This window comes from Coccinella septempunctata, chromosome 2 (genome assembly GCF_907165205.1).
Source record: "Coccinella septempunctata chromosome 2, icCocSept1.1, whole genome shotgun sequence".
Taxonomy (NCBI): domain Eukaryota; kingdom Metazoa; phylum Arthropoda; class Insecta; order Coleoptera; family Coccinellidae; genus Coccinella; species Coccinella septempunctata.
The window spans coordinates 8,291,023-8,313,566 of record NC_058190.1 but is presented as its reverse complement, the minus strand read 5'-3'; the positions used below and the strand labels follow the sequence as shown (position 1 = coordinate 8,313,566).

General features: G+C 34.1%; 1 protein-coding gene across 4 annotated transcripts in view; it reads right to left on the bottom strand.

Annotated features, from left to right (window-relative positions):
• The window catches only part of LOC123306577 (ETS-like protein pointed), a 292,945-nt gene that overhangs the window by 69,835 nt on the left and 200,566 nt on the right, over positions 1-22,544 (bottom strand). For all 4 annotated transcript variants that reach the window (XM_044888632.1, XM_044888635.1, XM_044888634.1 and 1 more), the window contains 2 exons: positions 9,104-9,304; positions 3,415-3,612 (listed from right to left, as the gene is read on the bottom strand). In XM_044888632.1, the coding sequence (XP_044744567.1) occupies positions 3,415-3,612; positions 9,104-9,304 (399 nt within the window). The remainder of the gene's footprint in view (positions 1-3,414; positions 3,613-9,103; positions 9,305-22,544) is intronic.

Here is a 22,544-nt window from a genome sequence, read left to right as displayed (position 1 = left end):
TGAAATCTACAACTGATGTAACGTATTCAAACTTTAGCAAAAGAAGATAACGAACATTAACTCTACTCAAGCTAGTGCATATTATGATATTATATTGATCTCTTGTATTTTCCATGCAAATAACTGGATTTGGTATGCCTTCAATCAGTTTGTATAAACTTCAATTATGTTCGTCACATATTTTCCGAAGAGATTCGACATTGCGATAAAATACGTAATAACAGAAACTTTTACATATAAAGGGCAACATAGCGTTGATTTAAAACCCAAAAATGTTTTGACAAGCTTCATAACCCCACATTTTCGTACTAGACAGAGTGAAATGTGTCAAATTTCCATGGCCAAGCGAGTGCTAAAATAAAAGTGAATGGAGTATAGTATCAGCTATTTTAGTGAGCACCTACAGCTGTCAAAATTTTTGGACAAAGTCGAATATCTCAGAATCGGTGTTATATAGGACCATGGTTGTCATACCAAAGTTACCTTAAAATTTGACAAGAAATTCAAAAATGCAATAATATAGAGGCTGTTCCATTTGAAATAAGAAAATTGATACCAACAGGGAAAAAACGGAGCACCCTTTATTAAGGTGGGTTATAAAAAATTAAAGTTCAAACGATTACAGACAAGTTTTGTATTCAACTTTTTCTTCTAGCTCCTTTAGTTTCCACAATAAGGTATAGGGACTATTGTGCAAATCATGCTTTACCAAATGACTATACCTAAAGGGCCCACAAATCAATTCTACCAATCGATATGAAAAACTTTGATTCATACAATAAATAATTGTGAAGATAACGGAGATTCTAAGCAAATAAATATCAATTTGCCAAACTCCACAGTATTTGAAATAGAATGCGGTAACAGTCATATAGAAAACAACGTGACTAGTAATTCACAATTGAGTCACTCTTTTCCTAAAATCTTGAACGAAAAATGGGCACCCAGTCACGCGCCATGAAATATGGCAAACTAAAAATATTCCGGCTACATTTCCTAGAACATTTTCACGTGTCAGAAATATCGACCTGTGCAATTTCAGCATCTCGCGAGTGCAACATGATCCACCTTTACGAAATGAAAAGTTTTAAGGGGAAATCGGCTATGGAGGTCGGCAGATGAACGCTTCACGGTTAACGGAGTTCTTGCGAAAAAATAATATGAACGTTTATATCGGACGCTCTGATTATTTTTCAAGTACATCGGAACAATCGGAATGATATTGCCTCAATTGAATCTTCCTTCGACACAATTCGAATTTCGAAATATAAATGTAGGCGTATCGCAATTCTCCCATTTCCTACTAGCTGGCTGAGATTGAGATAAAACACAATATATAAAACTGAAAACAGAAATTGCGACTTGCGAAATACAGACAGGTGAACAAAAACATTTTCTATGGATTTCAAGTGTCTCCTCAAACGGTTTTTGAAAAAAAAACAATTTTTCGACTATAAGCTGCGCAGAAAGCTGGCGCTTGCTATTTCGTGTTAAACATGACGTTTGAAATTTCCACTTTGACGAGGATGTATTGATATCTTGTTAGTCTAGACCAGTTCCATGCATAAATTTTTTTTTGCGTTATCATAGCAACGAAATAACTCATTAGAAGTGTCACTGTGAAGTTTGAGGTCAAAAAAGTAAACCAGAGTTACGCAATAAATTAAAATGAAGAAGATTTCCACCGAAATTGTGAAAATCGAAAAATGGAAGTATCGAGCTATCATCAAGTACCTGTATTTAAAAGGGTTAAGAGGTGAGCAGATTTACGAAGATATGCTTTTAATACCCTTGGTGATCAATGTCCTTCGTATGCGACCGTGAAAAATTGGACTGCAAGCTTCAAAAGAGGTGAATTTTCTATTGAAGATGATGACCGATCTGGAAGGCCAGATTCTGTGTCAGTCCACGAAAATATCGATGCACTTCATGACATGATTTTAGATTTTATCAGACCGTCGAATTGGGCTAAAACGGATATCTGAAGCACTGAATATTTCATACGAACGCGTTCATCATATAGTCCACGTCAATTTGGACATGAGAAAAGTTGCTGCAAAATGGATCCCTAAATGTTTGAATGTTGACCAAAAGCGTGCAAGGGTAGAAGCATCGCGTTCGATCTGTGCTCGATTTGAAAACGATGTAGACTTCTTAAACCGAATTGTTACTATGGATGAGACTTGGGTACATTTCTACGATCCAGAAACAAAGCAACAATCGATGGAATGGCGACACTCTGGTTCTCCAAGACCTAAGAAGTTTTGTGTCCAAAAATCTGCTGAAACAGATCTTGCTTCAGTTTTTTGGCAGAAAGTAATCATGATTGATTTTTTGGATAAGGGTAGAACAATAATCGGAGATTACTATTCGAAATTACTGACCACTCTACGGGAAAAAAATCAAAGAGAAAAGGCACGGAAAGCTATTCAAAGGTGTTTTGCTTTTGCAGGACAACGCCCCTGTACACAAATCTCATGTTGCCATGCAAAAAATTCGTGATTTAGGGTTTGAATTACTAGAACACCCCCCTTATTCACCAAATTATGCTCCATCCGACTATCATCTCTTTCCTCAACTGAAAAAAAGTTTAAATGGTCGTGAATTTTCTTCCAACGAGGAGGTAATAAAAGCTGTGGAGGTCCGGTTTGCAGAGCAATAAGAAAAAATTTTTTGAAAGGTCTAGAGACGTTGCAGGCTCGCTGTTATAAATGTATCCAGAATATGTTGAGTAATAAAATATTTTGACATTGAAATTTTGTTTGATTCTATAGTAGGCCAAAAATTTTTTCAATTTATCTTCGTATATTGTATCGCTACAGCAAGAATCCTTCGACTATAACATCGTTTTTGTAAGATAAAAGCAGATTAAGGCTCTATAGCCATTTTAAGTTTCCCTAATGATCTAAGCCAGCCCTGTAAACCTGACACTCAAGTTTTTCTAATCGTTGAATATTTGATCTCAGAGCAAAAACACAACTTCCAGTCCAATGGGAAACGGTAATAACTGACGGATCCTAACCAAATATTATCAGGAGCTCCTGAGTATAATTAATTACTCTAGCGCCATCTAGTAGACAACGAGTTACAACTCAATTCCTCCCCAAATCAGACCCCAAACGAAGATTTGTATTATTTCTGACATTTTCATGTCATGTTCAAATAAATTATTAGCGGAAATAGGTAGATTATTGACACTGTTTAACAGTTTTTGTAGTATCTAAGTATCCCGTCTATATCTGACGAGAAGTTCACTTTCTCGGAGTGAAATGAAATGCGGCAAAGTTAATAAAAACGCACGGGCGTGATTTCGAGCCGAAACGGATAATCTCAGCGATTCCTTATGAGATTGAAGGTTGCAGACCGGAATCAAATAGTGTTAAATTAAGAGATCATATTCCCGAAAGTACTCACCTTCGTGAAGGAAGTTGTTGTTGGATAAGTTTGCGTTGGTGTGGCTATTCGACACAGGTGTCACCACTGGTTTCCGGTCCTCCCCAGACATAAGGGCGGCCTGACTGTAGTCTATATAAGCGTTCAGTTCCGGAACACACATACTGTCGTACATGTTCGCCGACACGTTGCTCGAGAGGGCTCGTTCTTTTTCAACATCTGAAAAGAATGGATTTCAAGGATTTAGCAATTTTACTGGTGTACCTACCACAGATTGTTTCATGAGCGTGCAGTAATATTCATAGGTTTTTGGACATTCCAAAAAAACTTTTTTAGAGTTCAGTTTTTATATTCATTATAGTTTTTATATATAAAAACATTCGGATATGCGATTTTCTTACGTTTTTCCTGTATTTCCGATTCCAAAACTGATGAACCATTTTTTTTGTGGGATATGTGAATCTCTCAAAACGCAAATTTTCATCAGGTTTGGTCCATTATTGGAAATTGTTTGCAAAAATGCGTTGTTTTGAATAAACGAGATGATTTTTAAGGTTAGGCTAGAACTCATCGAAACAAATATGTAATTCCATCAAAAATTGTCTATGCAGGGTGAGTCTTTGACTTGAACATACATTTTAACAGTAGGTTATCGAGGTCAAAAGAAATGCTTTTTTTATATACCTACTATTTTTTCCGATTCGGTCTAGATAAAAAGATATAGCCATTTTAAGTTTTCATAATGAGCTATGCCACCCCTGAAAATATGACACTGAAGTTTTTTCTAAGCATGAGATATATTGTTTCAATCTTCGAAATAAGCTACTATACATCAAAAAAGCGAAATTTCTAAATAAAAAAAAAAACAAGCATAAATTGACTTTTTCTGTTCAATTAGTTCAACGAAGCAGTATTTATAATATGAGTTACGGCAATTTCGTTGCCGATAAATATTGAATATTCTTCACATGATTTGTATTTCATTTTCGATAATAGATTCAAACATAACCCAACCTAACTTAACCTTTCAGTTCATATAATGAACGACTTTTAGTCTGAACGTTCAAACATTCTTCTTCTTTGTCAAATTTCAAATTAACGAATTTAGAACAGGATAATGACAACAAAATTCCCTTCAGATTAACAAGCTGAATCATTGACACTACACATCTGTAATGTGTTTGAAGGTTAATTCTGTGGATCTTTAAAAAAGAGTTGCATTCAGACGAAGAACCCACTTGATTTCACAGAAATTTTTGATGTCTTAATATCAAATTAATTTAAAAGGCAGTATTATACCAGAATATATGAAGGATACCTTTATTTTTCAAAATACATACATAGTCAAATATTCATTAGAGGGCGTTCAACTCAGTTCCAAGATTTGTGGTCTTTGAATTTGTGTTATTTTTATGATACATAATGGTCATAATGAAAAACTGGAAGACGTGGGTAATATCTTGTGTTCGAGAAAGATTCATCAAATAAATGAAAGACTATATTCCGAAATTCATTTCATTCGATAATACCGTTTGTGAGATGGAACTAAAAATAACATTTCTTTATGGTTTTTCAACAGACTGTATCTTTCAAACCGACCCGATTCGACAAAAATTATAACGAAAAAAAGTGTTTCAAGAATCTACTGTTGAAATATATGTCAAATACTCACCCTGCATAAGTCTATGCTCTGATCGAAGATTAAATTTTGTTTAGATGTTAACGTCTATCGTCTCTATGAATTATTTGGTTTTCAGGAATTTGAACGTTGGCAATAATAGAGAAAGTCAAAACGAAAAGTTTGAATTATGTACTGTTATTATTGCATTAATTTTGACACCTTCAGATTTCCGAATTTCGTCTTTTTCTTCCTTCTAATATGTCTACAACTGCTGATTTTCAAATTAACTGAACGAGCCTGATACTAAGCAGATCTTGGTGATTGCAACAATCAATCGGACAATTTCCTATATTTTTATAACTTTCAACAAAATTTTACTATTTATTCAGGTCAAATACTTTCCTAGATTATATTCACATATTTTTCAGAAAATATAGAAACAGAAAATATAAGTGATCTTTGGTGACCAGAGATCAAACTATACTCCATTCACATTTATTTTAGCAGTCGGTTGGCCATGTAATAATTTTCTCAAGTTTTTGTAAGTAGAACGGAGTAAGGTTGGCACTCATGAAATGTCCTTAATGTCATAACACCGTTGCCACAACTAATATCAATTTTTATTACGAAAATGCCGAAAGTGATTGAGGAAAAGAGAAGACAAGGTTTCAGGAAATGCTATTTAGAATTCAGGTCCGCTCATTAAAATAGTTATACTCTGATATTCTAAAATCCACAATACGTCAGACGGTAGCGAACATATTCAATGTAAGGGAATTTATATAATGTTTTATCTGAATCTAAACGACTTATATTTCAGCTAAATATTTCCACAATCAGAAATATTGTGAATGGAGAGGATGACAAAGAATTTCCTTCTATTGGGATACCCAAAAATGTGGTGGCATTTGAGAATTTTATGTTTGAGTAAATTAATGCGAAAAGTTTACTAAGGGATTTTCGATTAATGTCATCGTAGAATAAGTTCCCGAAAATTGATTTTTCTATTTTTCATTTGACTTGTCCTATACATTGTAAATGTCTTAAGGTACCAATAAATACCTAATTATTATTATTATATCAATGTATCAAGATGAACAGCCACAAATACCAGTTGTCCTGTTAATTGTTTATTCATGTGGAATTTTTGTTCCAAGATGAAGTGCATCTTGACTTGAAACTTCCTTTAATTCCTTTTACTTATATTGATGCAAGATGATTTTTGTTGAATTTAACATTCTTGTAATTATCTGTTAATTCCTTCGGGAGATAACCATTCCCAACCACTGCATCATATGTATTTCATCTTCGGGTTAATATTTTTGAAATCTACAACTGATGTAACGTATTGAAACTCTAGCCAAAGAAGATAACGAACATTGACTCTCCACAAGCTATGATATTATACTGATCTCTTGTATTTTCCATGCAAATAACTGGATATGGTATACCTTCAATCAGTTTGTATAAACTTTAATTATGTTCGTCACATATTTTCCGAAGATATTCGACATTGCGATAAAATACGTAGTAACAGAAACTTTTACGTAGAACGGGCAACATAGCGCTGATTTAAAACCCAAACATGTTTTGAAAAGCGTCAAAACCCCACATTTTCGTACTATAAAGAGTGAAATGTGTCAAATTTCCATGGCCAATCGACTGCTAAAATAAAAGTGAATGGAGTATACGTCTGGACTATTGAGGCTCACTTTGATATCAATATTTCTTGAATGGAGCATACGAGTACTGCCCAACCCTGAGAAGAAGGCCCATCTTTTTAGCGCGTTCGTTTCGTAGACGATGATAACGTGAAATCGGCCGTTTGCTTCTGCAGCCTGTAATAACTCAATGGTCCAACCCTAGCACTCTCACTTTCCGTATAATTTTTATTCATTCTGGCTTGCACTAGCTCCTCATTGTACGGTGGATGCCCCTCGTAATTGGCTATCATCTTACGGTTTACCGTTCAAATTTACAACTACTGACATAGAGAGATATTAACCGAGTTCCACGGCCCGTGAACAAAAGATTCGCTTTCGGTGTCTCCATTATTATTAAGTCCATATAATGCTTTTTTGCAAGAACCTTCGGCGGAGTAACGAGGCTCCCACGAGGGCGGGAACGTCTAGAAACAAGCTTCGTTTCCCATGGAAGGAACTTCTTTACCCTTCACCTTCGTTCTCAAGAACGTCGAGCCTTTATTAGATCACCCTTGAAGATGGCGAACTGAATAATTGGACTGAATGGAGTCGGAGCTGAGGACTCGAGGAAAACTATTATATTGTTAGTGTGATCTGTTGGAGTGGATGAGTCTCATCAGACAAGTCTTTTCAGGAATTTGTCCAACGGAATTAGAAAATATGGGTTTTTGTACAACTGCCATTAAAAGTGACACTTTCAGTGACAGCCAACAGAGTTAAAAGTGATTGTTTACGTAGAAGCTTGTTAAAAATATTTTCAACATCAATCATCAATATATAACATTACTTATGAACATTAATATTGAACGTACAACTAGAACAATTGCTAAAATTAATGGTTTGCGACGTTAGGGAGCTTGGCAACACTTGAAGGTGCTTCACCCACTTGAAAGATGCTGTTGTGATAGCGAAACACGTGTCGTGATTGAAAAAACTCATTATGTGAAAATCGGATAATTTTCTAGTTTAATTAGATGCCGCCATTTGTTGAAAAATGGTTTGCAAATTTTGGGAATATATTATATTGAAAAAAAATGAATGTAAAACATGGTAAGTTTTTGCATATGGTTCATAAGGAATTATTTATTTATCACTGGAGAGAAAACCGATGGCCGATTAGTTTAAATAAAGAGGTTTCCGATACAAATTCGAATCAAAATTCGCCATCTATTTAGGAACAACCTGTAACTTTTTTCTCTTGCATATAAGGGTAGTAAAATCTAAAACATGGTTTAAGTAACAGTTCCTGAAAATTTTATCTTTTTGGCTTGAAGGGAAAAGAAATAGCTGAAAATTCAAGACGAAAAACAGTTTTTTGTGAATAACTCAGAAAATATCCATTTTAGGGCAAGGGTGTGATGCATACACTCACATTATTTTTTAACGTAGATTCAATATCTGCCATACAAAAATGGGGTTCTAATTTGAAAAAATTTATTTTTCACGATTTTGTCATCCCTAACTTTGAAAGCGATTTTTTCACCCCCTGTATCATGAATCGCGATTTCGATTTTTAAAGTGGATACATCAATCTTACATCTTGAAAAATCCCAAAAATGAAAATTTTCCATCCAAAAACCTCGAAGTTATTCTTGTTTCAGCGGAGCTCTATTTTCGATTTTTTTTTCGAATTTTCCCGCTCAGAGAGAATTTTCCAAAAAAAACTGAAGAATGTTACATCAAAATAACTTGAAATTTTCTAAGAAATCTATTTCTGCAATAAAAAAAATGGTGTTCTAATTTGAAAAACGGAAGTTGACGTCATTTCCGGAAAAACCGGAGGTGCTCATGCCTTGAAAATATTTTAGATTTCATCAGCATCGTGAAATACTTATAAGTGCAGAATTTCATGAAAATACGTTCAGTAGTTTCCCGTATAAATATGGGTGAGGTTCCTCGTGAAAGACCCTGTATAAATTCTCTTACATTGAATATGTTCGCTACCGTCTGACGTATTGTGGATTTTAGAATATCAGGGATTAACTATCTGAATGAGCGGACTTGAATTCTGAAAAACACTTCCTGAAACCCTGTCTTCTATTTTTTTCAATCACTTTCGGCATTTTCGTAATAAAAATTGATATTAGTTGTGGCAACGGCGTTATGACATTAACGACATTTCATGAGTGCCAACCGTACTCCGTTCTAGTTACAAAAACTTGAGAAAATTATTTCATAGCCAACCGAGTGCTAAAATAAAAGTGAATGGAGCATAGTATGTTGAATGAAAGCTTGTAAAAATCGAAATAAAATATCGTTTTCTTTATGAAGAAAACCAAGAATATGCCACAAAACAATTCAAAAAATAAATCGATATTGAAATGACGCTATTTTGCATCCACGCATGACGATTGCAACGATTAAATTTATTTAGACTGAAACCTACCTTTCTGGAGCAATTCCAGATGTTCCCACAAGATATCGCCGACGAAAGCGGGTGCCCTTGCAGCAAACGCATCCTTTCCCATCGTACAAATGTCCTTTCCCTTCATGCGAAACTGGTGGAGGGCTATGCCTTCCAATGAGAATTCTTTGGTTGCCCACTGTAGCCAGTGCGCTACATGACTTTCCGTCCACTGCCGAGGATCTGAAACAAGAAGAGAATCAAGTATGGACAAGTTTAGATACTGTAAGAATTTAAGGATCAAATCTTCAGATGCGTAAGGGAGGAGTTCGATTCACATCGGAATTTCATTGTAATCATCGTGAATTCTTCGTTATTATTGGATGTTTGTCATCTGGAAACTTCCGGTAGCCATTTACACCAGCCTATACGACATTAAACACCTTTTTAGGTTTAGTTTCTAGTTTAGAAATGGAATGTCAAGATGTATTTCCGGGTATTTCTTTACCATTTCTTGTCAAACAAAAAGTTTAATAAAAATAATTGAGAAGAGTAGCATTGTATCGAGCGAAGATTAGCAAGGATATTTATTAGTGTGCTGTTTCATGAGGAAAAACATTTGTTGGAAAATCGAAAAAACCTCGTACTTGACTGAAACCCAAAAGATTGAAATTTTAATAAATCTACATTCTGTGTTTACCATAGAGAAAATGTGGACATCGAAGGAGAGTAGCGATAGACCAGTTTCGCTCGTCAGTACCGCATAACCCCACCAATGATGCCGACTGAATGAAGCAGAGGATCTTTAATGATGAAGTTCTTCATTTTGTGTATCATTTTCGGTATCCTAATTTAACCCCATGTCGCAAAGTACCCATCAGTCAACTTATTAATCTTCGCTCGATACGATGCTAATTTCCTTACTTATTTTATCACAGTTTTTATTTCTTGACGAAAAATTATGGACAGATATCTTTTGACAATAAATTTTTAAACTATCTGAATTATTCCATGGAGTTAATTCAGATTACTTCATTTTCGAATTAGTTGATATTTGTTAAATATCTTTTTCTACAGGCGTGCGCGTTCAGCCCTTTTCCAGCACGTATTTCAAGTTGCAAAGAGTCACTTTCCCAAACAGTGCGGAAAAAACGACTGGCATTTCATATCCGCAAGCATTTACGCGCAGGGGTTTTCACGCAAGCTAATGTTGAAGAGTAAATTAAATTCTCTTAACTCTCTATGCAACGAATGCCAACAATGAGATAACCATGCTAACGACATGCAGTTTTTGACTACCACAAATATTGTAACTGTTGGTGCTTGAATTCTGAAAAACCACCTTTTTCCTTTGTCATTTTTTCCGAATCAGCTCGGTTAAAAAGATACAGGCTGTTGAAAAACCATAGAAAATTTCTCACAAACGGTTTCATCGAACGAAATGGATTCCGGAATACATTTTTTCATTTATTGAACCAGAGGAGATAGACAAAATCTGATACCCCATTCTCGTTTTCCTTTTCTGAGAAACTAACAAGAGAAGTAGTCCTTTTTGGCCACCTTCTTTTGTTTTCGAGTTATAAGCGAAAATTGGAAAAATGGCGATTTCGAAATAAATTTATATCTTCGCTAATACTGATGATAGAGCTCTGAAATTAAAACATAATACAAGCACTTTTTTAAATAGAATCCAGTGGCGTGCTTGCCTTTTTAGCAGGATTTTAATTACGAAGCTATGATCCAAAGTTATTTTTTTTTAAACGGGAACACTAGATTTCTGTGCAAATTTTTGAAAGCTTAATTTTTACTGATTTCAAAAATATATAACATCATATGGTTTGCATCAATATAAATAATAAAAAATGGTCAAAAACCTTTTTTCTCGATATTTCTATGGTTTCTTCTTTTGATGATAATAGAAAAATGTAGCATCTGATGATTACCTTCTATTAGTCCTATCATTTATATGTTTCTTACTCGATTTCTTCAAGATTCAAATTTTGTGGAAATTGGTACAAAGCATAGAAAGAATGACATTGCCGGAAGGGGACTGCTCTTATTATAGGAAGCTTTAGTTTTCTGTGCTCGTCAAAAGTTGAAACCATAGATAGATAGATAAATGGATCTTTATTTGCAATAAAAATTACAAATGGTGTCGACAGTAATACATAATTACAAAATATCACAATAGTACCGAGGTTATAACAAACAAACAAATAAATTAAACTAAAAAACAGTTATTAGGTATCACATTTTCTTTCTTAACAAAAACTCCTCTATGGAATATATAGTTTTATCCAAAAGCAACCTCTTCTTGACTTCCCTCTTGAAAGTCATCATGGGCCTGCCATGAAACTCAGGAGGAAGTTTATTATATAGTTTGGGGCCCCAGAAGTCAATGCTCTGCTGTGTGCATATTGAAAAAAAGTTTTTGACCATTTTCTATTATTTATATTAATGCCAACCATATGATGTTATATATTTTTCAAATCAGTTAAAATTAAGTTTTCAAAAAATTGCACAGAAATCTAGTGTTCCCATTTGAAAAAACATAACTTTGGGTCATAGCTTCGTAATTAAAAATCCTGCTAAAAAGGCAAGCACGCCACTGGATTCTACTCAAAAAAGTGCCTGTATAATGTTTTCAATTCAGAGCTCTATCATCAGTATTAGCGGAGATATAAATTTATTTCGAAATCGCCATTTTTCCAATTTTCGCTTATAACTCGAAAACAAATGGAGGTGGCCAAAAATGACTACTACTCTTGTTAGTTTCTTAGAAAAAGAGAACGAGAATGGGCTATCAGATTTAGTCTATCTCCACTGGTTTAAAACCTGTAGTGCTAAAACATCGAAATTTGGCCCACTCTGTACCTAATTCGGTGGCAGTTGCTCCGATGATTTATTTTCGAAAAATGAACTCAATTTCACAAGTTCAATGCATACGACAAGACAATTCTGCACGCCGCCTCATCATCCTCGTGAACAACAGGGTACCCAAGGTTATTCAATTTTTTTCATAATCCAGATATTCCGTGCTCGAGTTTTCTCTTGGGTCGGAACGAGTTTCAAACCAGAATATACCGTATGATTATAATAATTTCAGTACGCGGAGCATAGTAGCAGCGACTCCTGGTATTACTCAAAAACGATCGAAATTCGAACAAAAACGATAAGCCGTTCTACAAACAGAATAGGCAGAGAGGAGATATGGGCAGCGCTGAACAAAGTATAATTTGAATCAATTTCTTGGCCGTCGATCTGGTCTTGTGACGTATAAGCTGGGTATTACAATGTCTCTTATGATAGTTTTATAATTCGTGTTTACCTCTCCCGGTGGAGATAATTGGTCAGCAGCGACCATGTTATTTAATGACGACATGAATCTGGTAACGATCGCCTAGCACGAATAGCTCCTAAGTGTTCGTAGGATTTTTATCTACTCTATCAAGCCCCGATATGACGAAAAAGACCGCGGTGGTTAATTGAGTGCCGCTGATGCGTAAATGATTCGAACTGAGGCGGTTCGTTTGGTCCTTTTGGTTGGGACGCCGTGGTCTTGGAGAAAAAATCGAATGTATTTGCGGCTTAATTGATACTCACTGATTTATGAGGTTAATAAACAGGAGGAGTCCTCAACCAACTGGGTGAAGTTCTTTCCATCAAGTGAAATACTTTAACAATAAACCATTTTTTTCAAATATTGACATATGAAGTCAAACTTTTTAGAATTGATTGAGGTTATGAAACGTCTCACAACTATACTCCATTCATATTTATTTTAGCAGTTGGTTGGCCATGAAATAATTTTCTCAAGTTTTTGTAACTAGAACGGAGTACGGTTGGCAGTCATGAAATGTGGTTAATGTCATATCGCCGTTGCCACAACTAATATCAATTTGTATTACGAAAATGCCGAAAGTGATTGAAAAAAGAGACAGGGTTTCAGGAAGTGCTATTCAGAATTCAGGTCCGCTCATTCAAATAGTTATACTCTGATATTCTAAAATCCACAATACGTCAGACGATAGCGAACATATTCAATATAAGAGAATTCATATAATGTTTCATCTGAATCTAAACGACTTATATTTCAGCTGAACATTTCCACAATCAGAAAGATTGTGAACGAAGAGGAAGACAAAGAATTTCCTTCTATTGGGAGACCCAAAAAAGTGGTGGCATTTGAGAATTTTATGTTTGAGTGAATTAATGCGAAAAGTTTACTACACGATTTTCGATTAATGTCATCATAGAATAAGTTCCCGAAAATTGATTTTTCTATTTTTCATTTGACTTGTCCTACACATTGTAAATATCGTGAGGTACCAATAAATACCTAATTATTATTATTATATCAATGTATTAAGATGAACAGCCACAAATACGCGCCAGTTGTCCTGTTAATTGTTTATTCATGAGAAATTTTTGTTCAAAGGTGAAGTTCATCTTGACTTGAAACTTCCTTTAATTCCTTTTACTTACATTGACGGAAGATGATTTTTGTTGGAGAATTTAACATTCTTGTAATTATCTGTTAATTACTTCGGGAGATACCCATTCCCAACCACTGCATCATATGCATTTCATCCTCGGGTTGATATTTTTGAAATCTACAACTGATGTATTCATACTTTAGCTAAAGAAGATAACGAAGATTAACTCTTCTCAAGTTAGTGCATATTATGATATTATACTGATCTCTTGTATTTTCCATGCAAATAACTGGATTTGGTATGCCTTCAATCAGTTTGTATAAACTTCAATTATGTTCGACACATATTTCCCGGAGAGATTCGACATTGTGATAAAATACGTAATAACAGAAACTTTCGTAGAACGGGCAACATAGCGTTGATTCAAAACCCAAAAATGTTTTGACAAGCGTCATAACCCCACATTTTCATACTATAAAAAGTGAAATGTATCAAATTTCTATGGCCAACCGACTGCTAAAATAAAAGTGAATGGAGTATAGTTGCACAAAATAGGACAAAAATTATTCAACAGTTATAACACAAGATAATAACATAGTTAATAAATGAATTATTATAAATATTGATAACACAATTATTATAATTGTTTAAAAAACTTCCGACGTCAACCTTCTTTTATGGCTCACACTGGCTCTTATTAGCGAAGAGGGGAAGAACACTGAATTAGTTGTTTCATGAAGTATATCTTGTGCAATACGTTTTTTATTCTCAATGGAATTCATCTAGAACATTTTCAAATAGAAGAAATGTTAACTCTGCCTTTCTGGGAGCTCCTGCCATTCTTACGTTTCAATTTGCAGCGGACGTTGAATAGATGTTACACGATGAATTTCGCAACGTGTTTTTTAAACCTAAATTCAATCACACGTTGATTTTACCTATAATCAACGTAGAATATTCAACTCGTTACTAAAGCCACCAACGTCTTCTTATCGTTCTTTCATAACGTATATTCAATAAGAAGTGAGAAACATTATATCAATGTTGAATCATTATTCAACAACCCATAACTTCAGTCACAATGTATCCTCATCGTGTATCTTCAATGTTTAATGAATAGGATTCAACATCAAGTTGAATTTCGTGTTAATCCACAGGTAAAACTATTAACTTTATAACTGTAGGGCTTAATAATGAAAGAATACGAGAGAAAAAAAAAACAATTCTAAAATATCGTTCAACTGAATCGAGTTTTACAAAAAGAGTTCAAAGTGGGCATCAGGAGCTCTACTAGATGCTTTACAACTTCTTATGAATAATTGCTTTATTCTGCTTGCAAATCTCATTTCAGTTGCTAAAAATTAAAGAAAAAGGCTTACATTAAACTCTTCCTTGACTCATTGTAATCGAAATTTATCTTGTATTTAATGCTGGAAATAGAGTGAGTTATACCATTTCAGAATCTCAGTGATTCAGGCATATTTCATTTTGCTTTAGCACTCAGGTAACCATTTTATTTTTTACACCACGCTGGGTTGAACTTAGGAAAAAAAATAAGCAAAACGGAAAATTTGAGTGGAATCTTTTTTTATGAAAATCTATTTATGAGCTCCAAAAATAATAATTTACATTCGATAGGAATACTATTCAAAAAACAGTTTGAAAAAATTCCTTCATTTGGAGTCTTACCTACAAAAGGAGTGGCGAAGGGTGTGATTTTCTTGAATTTTCGAAAATCTCCAATATCTCGAAAACCAAGGGACTTTTTCTAAACATTAAATAAATTTTTCTGAACCGCCATAAGGTCCTCTATCCGCAGGCACCATATTATCTATTCATTACGCCACACCCTGTATATTTGATTATTTTTAGAATTTTTTTCTGAGTAAGGAAGATGCTGTTGATATTTCTATTTGATCCATAAAAATTATTCCATAATCTTTGATTCAAAGTTCGCAAAATAGATTATTGCCTTGAATAGTTCCTCACTCAGAAATTTGGAGATCAAGCTATCTTTAACGTTTTTGGTAGATTATGTCTTGAGAGTTAGGTTCTAAAATGACGTTTTTCCGATGTTGAGTTGTATATTTTTGATATTTTTCGTTCTGATAAAATATTAGAATCTTTGTTCCACAGTAATACATTTGTATCTTCAACAAACAATACTCTCCAATACAAGTAACTGCTGCCAAATCATTTATGGATATTGAGAATAAGATATATCCAAGTAAGTTCCCTTGAGGTATGCCTTGATTGATTTGGCTTTTGTGCGATTTTATTTCTTCTTCTCCTTCTCTTATCAATACTCTTTGCTCACGTTTCATCAAGTACGATCTGAACCATTCTAATAGCTGCCCTCTCATTCCATAGTTACTATTGAAAACATTTTTCTAGTGAATTTCAACAATCTAGATGCGCTTTTGAAGCGTCTCTGGTTCTATTTTTATGAATTTTCAGTTGTCAACTGTCAATAAATGTGAATTCGCTAATTTTACATTTGAAAAACATTACTTATATCTTTTTTAACTTCTCAGGTATCATAGTATCGGCTTTGATAGACCTCTATTTTGATAAATGATTCGTAGGACCAATTTTATTTTTCGAACTGAGTAAACTAGAAGTAAAGGAATCATTTCCACCCTGCCTGGACGTTATTAGGCGGGGTTCTTCGCACGTCCAGCGACGATAACGAGCAGTAGAAAAATCTTTTCACTTGTTGCACAAATAAATACGTCGTAAAACAAAGGCGCACAGCTAGGGTCACTGATTGCCGCGGGCCAGGGAAAGAGGGGCGACGGACAAAAAGGTGAACATTGTGTGTACCGGAAATGATCAGATAGGAGCGGGTCAGCGAAAGTTTCCATTCCTATTGAAAATCGGCGGCGCAGAACGATGCAGCATCCGCTGTTACCGTGAAATCATTTGTAATAATGGCATGTGTGATTTTATGCCAGATATCCGTGATAAGTACTTCCATTTTTGATTTTTTTCAGTCATTGTCCTTTTTGACCAATGTTCCTTTGCGAGACTAGAAGTAACGTTGTGAAAGAGCTGACCATCATGAATTGATACAAATATAATTTTTGGCCGCTTGAAAGCGTGCAAAAGCTCCTTGTGCTTAGGTTCAAATAGGAAATACTCCTTCTGACTGAAATTATTATGTTTTATGAAATATCTTTGAAACCCAATTTTTGAAATAACCGTTTCCCAAAAAAAATTATTTTGAATACTCAAAAATGAGAAATAAAAATGGGTATCTTAAATTTAAAGCGTTTCGTTTCTATTTCCCAAGTTGGCAACATCGACTGAAATATGCATTGATAATAAAGGACAACAAATACACTATCTTGATGAGATAGACAAAGATGGCTGTCAATGAAGTCAGCGACGAACGAGGAAGGTCGTAAAATTTTATGTGATTTTTATGGCCGGTTCCTGTTGAGGCTCGCCAGAGAGTACGCGCCTTATGATGGTTTACATCAACAGCTGTTATTTTATAAATAAGCCATTTTTCTTTTTATTGTCTAGTAGGCGCTGTTGCCAAATTATAAACTAGAAAAGAAGCAATTTAAATTTTGAAACCTCATATTTCAATTTTCATAATGAGCTAGGCTACAAGGCAACCTGACACTAAAGTTTTCTCAAGCATTGAATATACCACTTTAACCTTGAGGACAAGCTAAAATATAAGAAAAAGCATAAACTCACTTTTGCCATTCCCATTTGTCGAATGAAGTAGTAATTATATTGCAATAAATAAGTTACTGCAAATGTATTGCCTATAATTATTGAATATTCTTGATTTTATTTTCTTATCTAATAATAACTAATAATAAGATTCAAACACAACCCATTCAACCCTTCATTTTCATGAAAATATATAAATGATATTTTCTCTGAACGTTTGATCATTGCCAAATACTGTAAACAGAGTAATAGTACCGAATTTATAGGATTCAACAGATTCAATATCAAATTAGTCGAAAAAGGCGAATTATACGAGAAAATATGAGGAATACTTTTATTTTCCAAAATGGTCAAATATTCATTGTGGAGCCTTCAACTTACTTTTAAGAGTAGGGTTCTTTGAATACCTACTATTCTTAGGGCATGCACCTAATGGACATAATGAAGAAACTGGAAGATGGTGGTGATATCTCGTTCGAAAAAGATTAATCAAATAAATGAAAAACAATGTACCGAAAATCATTCTATTCGATAAAATCGTTTGTGAGATATACCTTTCTAAATGAAAATAACATTTCTTTATGGATTTTCACCAGCCTGTATCTGGCCAACCAAATCGAATTGAACGAAATATTAAAGGCCAACCTATATTTGCATAACGGTCGAGTTTTAACAAAATTTTATAACAGACACTAGAATTGCATAATCTAAAAATATTTCCTAGTATGTGTCCCACAAATTATTCCAAAATGGATATCAGGAACCTCGCTCAAAACTGAATAGTTACGTCATACAACCTATTCCGCCAAGCTGTGGGCAAATAAAAGCCATCGTGTTGCGGTTTGTGGTAATTAAAAATGATCTCCAACATGGAATATTGCCAACTATGAAATTGCGCGCGAAACATGAAGCACACCTGAAACTTTATGAATATTTTTGAATGGAAACGATAAATAATTAATTGATGGCGACCTTAACTGCGTTTCAGAAAACATTTAGTAAGTTTCACGAAACTCTGTCGGTCAATAATTTGTTTTCCGCATTCTTAGGTCTCGAAGTATGAACTGAAGAAATTCTATGGAAATTTTTTCGTACAAATGATGAGACGAAAACTGCCGATATCAGATATAAATAAGATTCCCATTGTGCAGGCTCAGAAATCCCAAACGAACGCGACAAAGCAAAGCAAACAGAACTAATTCAGAAAACGATAATAATTTTAACTCTTGAAAAAAGGATCGTGAACACACAAAGGAGGACGGGCGGCCCCTTTGAACATTTGTGCTCAATATAATCAAACACGACGTTCAAAAGATTTGTTTGATTTTAAATGTAAGTGTTAACGTGCGAGACCGATGCCGATATGGAAATAACGAAGTCAGGTGTTGTTCTGTAGCACGCCCGCCTGTACTCAGTGCGAATGCTTACAAATATTTGATTTGCCAGTCAAACATTAGAGTGGAGGTGGACGCGGGTTTGGCCAGTCGTTGGTACCGAACTGGAATTTTCAACTTTAACATTCGTTTCGCGAAATATCGTTCAGAAACTCAATACTGAATTTGAAATGGTTATATAGAGGAACAGCAAGAAGTCTGTGGAGGTAAACTCAGCTGAAAAAACACCTAAGCTGACATACGTATATAATTGAGAAGTGAAGGAATCACCTTCTTCAAAATACCACATTACAGGCTTCAAGCCTTCTCCGAATGCAGTCCTGAAAGAATGCAACTAAATGCCATTATCTGCAAAGTCAACGATATGAGTCGAAGCAAGATAATTTCTAAGAGTATAAGGTTGACAATACCGAGTCCTGAAATAGTTCTGGTTCAAATCTCGATAACGATTGATCGATGTGTTGGAAAATCGAGACCCATAATCACCTTTCACTGATACATTCTTCTCGTCGAAACCATCAGAGATTATATAACGTAGAAAAATGGGAAACGAAGCGACTAAAGTGATGAGAGCGCCATCTGTGTTTCAAATGTGTTTCTAAGACCCCAAGACTAGTTGAAATATTAGTTCGAGGGCCATTTGCAGAAATTTTGTAAGATTTCAGATGGCCATTTTGACCAGAGAGATTTTGAATGTTTTGATTCTCGTACACTGAGAGAACGAAATAGTGAAATTACAGTGAAAATCTTGGGTTATTTGTGACCAACGATAATCACTGGAATTTCACAAGGAATATTTTGAAACGAAAACCTTGTAAAATCACAGAAAATATAAATCACAAGTTGGTTGTGATTTCACATGAAATTTATTCTAATGATTTTTCTAGAAACTAAACCTGTGAATACTCATTGTGAAATCACAATGGAATTTTATGGTATCAACTGTAAAATTACATTTATTCTGTGAATTCGCAAAGGATTTTTACAGAAATAAATTGTAAAATTAAAAAATTTTGGAAAATTACAGGATTCATTGTGGAATCACCTCTTGTTCTCGCGAAAATACGTCGTGAAATTTAGCATCAATTAGACCGTAAAATACTATAATGTTGTGAATAAACAGAGCAGATTCACAGAATTTAATTGTAAATTTCAAGTATTTGTTAAAATTCCAGATTTCATTGTAGAAATACCCCACACCCTTTTAAAATTACTTCGTGAAATAACCATGAAAATTACTGGATAATTGTCTTTATTTTGTTATTCATCAAAGTAGTTGTACAGAACTAAATTTGGCATAATCACTGCCTAAAATATACATCAATATGGAGAAAAAATATTAAATTAATTAAAAATAACAACTACACCATAAAATATAGTCATCAATATGGAAAACAACAGATATGAAACATTATATCAGTTAAAAAACAACCACAACATGAAATTAATATAATCTTCAATATAAAAAGCAATATGGAACATTACATCAAACAAAAACAACAACCACAAATATCATCCAAAATGATTAAACATTTTTTTCAAAATATAAAAAAAAATCAACATAATTGTGAAGCATTCAACTGTGAAATATCAGCTTCTGAAAATATTGATATGAGTGTGCGCTTATTTAGCGGTTCATATCATAAGAGTATAAACTTAAAATTCAAAAACAAAGTATACCTAGTCTTTTTCCAACAAAAAAGACACAATCTTCTGGAATAGATAAATTTATGAATTTGTTTTCTATAAAACTTGCTTTTGTCGTGCTTGACTTACTTCCAGAATCCGGATGAATGTTGAAATGCATCCTTCGGAACATCTCCATAGATTAAATTGAGGGCCTCCCTGAATACATAGGTTGTAAACACATATCGTTTTTCCATAAAGAATTCGTACCGGTAGTTTATTCCTGAAAAAAAAATTAAATAAGTAGGAATCCAATAGGCAATATTTCGATACAGAATAAATGAATAATAAGTTGTATGCATGCGGTGTTCAATTTTTTTCATTAGTATCTGCCAAAGGAAAACCACAAATCGAAAAAATAAACATCGCTTTCAAAAAATTATAACTATCTACTTACCAGTATTCCAGTATATATTACTTTTGTCACACACTTGAAACCTTGAAGGAACTTGGAAGGCAGAAATATTTGGAACTTGAAAGAACTAAATCATATTAAACAAAAAACTGAACCATGTATAACTCTTCGCACTTCAGAGTTCTTGAAGACACAGTGGAAGTGGATCATTCCAGAATGAATTGGGTTATGGGGTAAGTTAGTGAGTATCTACGATAGGATATGGGATTGGGCAACGAGCAGGTGCCAGTTGCAGGAAAGGTTTTGATTGGCCACAGAATGAATCTGGAAGCAGATAAAAGTTGTGATTTTACAATTGCATTATGAAATTCCATTGAAGCTGTGAATTCGGATCCAGTCGAGCGACGTCACGTACCGCATAGGTGGAAAATGACTTGATATTTGCAATCATATTGTAATATTACGCTCAAGCTATGAATGTGTTTAACACATTTTTAAAATAGATATTTTACAAAAATACCCAGACTTACGAGTTTTGTCAGCAGTAGGTACCTACTCGAAATATTTTCTGACCAAGTGACAGAATTTGTTATTCGATTATGGTTGAGGAGGAATGCAGGAACCTATATTCTCCTATATGAATTATACAAAGAATAGAATAAGATATATTTTATTTATATCTTCAGAAATGTATTCATATAAAGTACAAGTCGAGAAAAAAATTTCTACAAAAAACGTCATTGTGGACTGTCTCAATGCGATGAATAAATTAGACAAAAAGTCATCTGTATGGACTGTATGTTGTACTGATGGATCAAAATTAGAAAGAGGTACAGGCATTGGGGTGTGTGGACACAGATCAATATAAGGCAGCAGTCCAAAATGAGGAGGGGAGGAAGCATTAAAAAAAAATTCTGTACACACACTCCTAGACATGCACAGAATAGTTATAACAACAAAAAAATTCTTTCCTTCACCGATCTACACCGGAAAGCTCCTGGAGCTGCCATTAGATGAGCTTCTGAAAAGTCAGCTTCAGATGAGACTCTTCGTGGATCGGAAAAAGAACAGCACAATTTTGGCCTTCGTAAGATCATCAGTTGTTTATTAAATTTCAAGCGGCATCTTTGGAACGCTCTAATGGAAACCGATTGATCTTTTTTTTTATTCTGTTTCCATATTCGAGAGAAATATTTTGACCATAATAAATTTCAACAATTTCGCGTAAGATTTTTCTCTTGCTGTAGACATTTAAATAAAAAGTGTTCTATCCTTGAAGGAAATTGTGCCGCGATATCATGTTGTACAATTATATTTTTTCGTGGTAATTTCACAACCGCCGTAATAACACATTGTATAAGCACATTTGTGAAGGAATTTTAAAATTAAAAGTGTTCTGCATTGTAATTCTACAACACAACATTTTTTTCTTCGCAAATTCACAATAAAAATTCTCAAATCACAATAACTTTGTGAAATAACGTTGTGAAATCACATTTTCATGTGATAATTCACAAAATTATTGTGATTCAAAAAAAATTTAGATCACAATAATGTTGTGAAATTACCGTTTCATGTTGAAATTCGCAAATTTATTGTAATATTGCATTGCAGTTGTAATTTTTCAGGTGAATATTACAACCCTTGTGATATCACAGAGAATTAACACATATTTTCTGTAAATTTCATATTCACTGTAAATATACATGATAGTTTTACATTTTTCATGAAATTTCGCAACACCCTTGTAGAAACATCCAGATATTAGTTGTGAAAAAAATAATCCAACCGTGTAACTGTAACCTGTCCAGCTAATATGTGGGTAATTTCACATTGTAACCTCAAGATTTTTCTCAGTGTACAGCCTTTTGTTTATCTAACTCGTTCTAGTTGCTAAGTATTGAATTTTTTCGTCTAATTTCTTA